Source organism: Camelus dromedarius, chromosome 14 (assembly GCF_036321535.1).
Source record: "Camelus dromedarius isolate mCamDro1 chromosome 14, mCamDro1.pat, whole genome shotgun sequence".
In the NCBI taxonomy this organism is placed as follows: Eukaryota; Metazoa; Chordata; class Mammalia; order Artiodactyla; family Camelidae; genus Camelus; species Camelus dromedarius.
In genome coordinates, this window is record NC_087449.1 from 48543056 (window position 1) to 48545782 (window position 2727).

Genomic DNA, 2727 nt, shown 5'->3' on the forward strand with positions numbered 1-2727 from the left:
ATGCTGCCTCTGCGAGGCAGCTCTACTCCACCATCGCCCTTGGCCCGCTCCTTTTCCCCCCAAGGACTTCATCCACAGCCGCCCCCAGCGCTAGAACATTCTCCGTCTGGACACAGCAGCCGCGGGTAGTGGGGAGGGAGAGGGCCAGACATTTTAAAACTCTGGCCCAATTGTGATGTAAATGCTGTGTGACCCTTGGCCGAAATGGGCAATGCCCCTACTTGCCCGCGCAGCCACCACCAAACCCAGCACGGGTTAAGTCATCGCTGCACCCCGCGCCTGGCCTGCACCTGGCGGTGAGTCGCAGCCCCGCCTGTCGGGGGCGCTCCGGGTTTCTGCGCGGAGCCCAGGATGCCAGACTCCTTTTCATGGGAGCCGCCTCCTGCGCCCCCATCGGGCAGCTGGGGGTCTGCGCGACCCATAGCGCGAGCCCTCCAACTCCCCGCTCGCCGCCGCGCTAAGTGTCTGGGCGGCGCGAGGTTCCCTGGCGGGAGGAACGGGTTCTGTGAGGTCAGCGCGTCGCGGCCCGGGTCACAATGCAGCCCTCCCCCTCGGCACCCGGGCCCGGACGCGCCGCAGACACCTGCCCGGCTCCGCCTGGACCGGAGCGTCCTCCCGCGGCCAGGGCTCGGGCAGCTGCTTCCAGCCTGGGACCGGCCTCGGCCTCCGGCAGGTGAGCAACAGCCCAGGGGGTGGGCGCGGGGAGGCGGCGCCAGGCTGCCCTGGAGCGGCCTGACCGCCACTCCCTGCGCAGAGCGCCCAGGGGCCTGGACATGAGTGCTCAGGAGCCCCCGCAGGGTCGGAGATTCCCAATTGAGGCCGGAGACTCCCCTGGCCTTGCCGCCGCCCCCGAGTCCCAGGACAGCCCGGAGCCGGTAGCTACGGAGCACAACCCGGTCAGGTGAGGCCGGCGCCCCTCCCCGCCGCCCCGCCCCGGCCCGGCCCACTTTTCCTCCCCAGAGCCCCCCCGCCCCCGCCCCACGTAAGGTCCCACATGCGCGCCCGAACTTGGAGGACCCCAAGTGCACTCCTTGATACGTCCCCAACAGAATGGGCCGCCCCCGCCTTCAGCGCCCACTGTCGCGCCCCGCTTTCCCCAGGCCGCTTCGACGCTGCCCGGGCTGCCACTGCCTGACGCTGCTGCACGTGCCCATCGACGTCTACCTGGCCATGGGCGGGAGCCCCCGGGCCCGCGCCACCTGAGTGCGCCTGCGCACGGCGGCACCGCTGGAGCCGGGAGGGGACGAGGCCCGCCGCGGGCCACCACGCTGAGGTCGCGCGCGCCGAGCACGAGACAATGATGCACATTTTAAAATAAAAGAATGATGCACATTTTAATAAAGCACAGCATAAACTGTTCTTTCTACTCTGGGCTGGCCGTGTATGTCTGTCCCGTCGGATTGGGCCGCCAGCTGCTCCGCCTCCAACACCTTCCCTTCTGCTGCCTCCTCCCTTGGACCCAGCCCTAGGGGCCCGCCCTTTCCAGTCTGCTTTCTTCTTGTAGGGCACCAGCCTGTCCCCCCATTTCTTGCTAGTCGTGACCCCTCCCCAGGGTCCCTCTGCTAGGGCCCTCCCCTCATCCTTCTCCCCATCGCTCTCCTTGGTTATCCAGTAAAATTCGCATTACTATGCGGGACCCAGGGTTCAGAGAATCATGTGACTGGAGGGAGTGGATAGACAACTTAGAATAAAGAGAATGGCCACCCACACCGGGCCCAGGCCCATTTAATTCTCCCAAGATGGAGTTTGGTTTTGCTGCTTGCTGTTTTGTGACCCTGGGCACCTCTGGCTTTGTTGGAGGGGTTACCGGCTGCCCTGTACATCTTGAGCCTTGGTTTCTCTTGACTGTTGGGGCCAGAAAAAGACTGGGGAAGAAGGAGTTTGAAAAACTTTGATTTCATATTTCTATTTTACAGGTGAGGGAACTGAGTCTTAAGCAACTTGCCAGGCGTCCCCAGATGACAGGCGACGCTAGCAAACTCCTCAGCATCCTCAGACTTGATGTCACAAAATCCGACTGTGGGAGGGGCCCACTACAGGAAGGCTGCCTGAAAGTGTAGTATTTAAGCTGAATGAGTATTTCCTATTTTGCAATTTTGCTTTAATAAATTTTATTTTAATTTATTAAAATTTTATTTTAATATTGGGAAAAAATGTAACCCAAAGGTCAGGTTTAGTCTCGTGTCCCCTGAGATTTAAGTATGGTTGACTCAACACCCCTCCCCTAATACACATGGAGTAGAAGCCCCAGCCCCCCAGAGCGCTTCAGATCTCATGGTCACCTGAAAGGGACACCCTTCTCAACTTCCACACAAAACTCTCTCCCAGGCAGCCCCAAATATGGGAGGCTTATTGAAAGAGGAGATACTTATTTGAAAGGGTCTACTTGGACTTTAGACTTGACCTTTCAGTGCGCTGCTCTTTTAACATTCTAGCTCTTGAAAGCCCCTCCATGCCTATCTTTCCCCTTCACCGGAATAATCCTTGGCTTCAGGTCATAGTGCTGGCTTCTCTCTCCTTCACTCCTCTCCCCCTTCACCCTTACCTCCTGGAGACCCACCCCATCCCACCTCTACCCCAGGACTCTGTTCTTCTCTCCATTAAGTGAAGTGTTCCTGCTGTTTCCTTCCCCATCAAACTCCATGCAGGCCCTACTCTGCCTAACAGCCCATTCTGCCACTCTGCCGAAAAAGGGCCTCCCTCTCTGTAAATACTCCTTACCCTCCT

At 59.7% G+C, this 2727-nt stretch overlaps 1 protein-coding gene across 1 annotated transcript; it reads left to right on the forward strand.

Annotated features, from left to right (window-relative positions):
* The first annotated feature begins 153 nt into the window (after positions 1–153).
* FAM229A (family with sequence similarity 229 member A) lies at positions 154–1363 on the forward strand. The gene is made up of 3 exons (XM_031464631.2): positions 154–673; positions 755–901; positions 1101–1363. Exons 1-3 carry the CDS (start codon positions 537–539, stop codon positions 1201–1203), a joined length of 387 nt encoding a protein of 128 aa, XP_031320491.1. The 5' UTR covers positions 154–536; the 3' UTR covers positions 1204–1363.
* The last annotated feature ends 1364 nt before the right edge of the window (positions 1364–2727 follow it).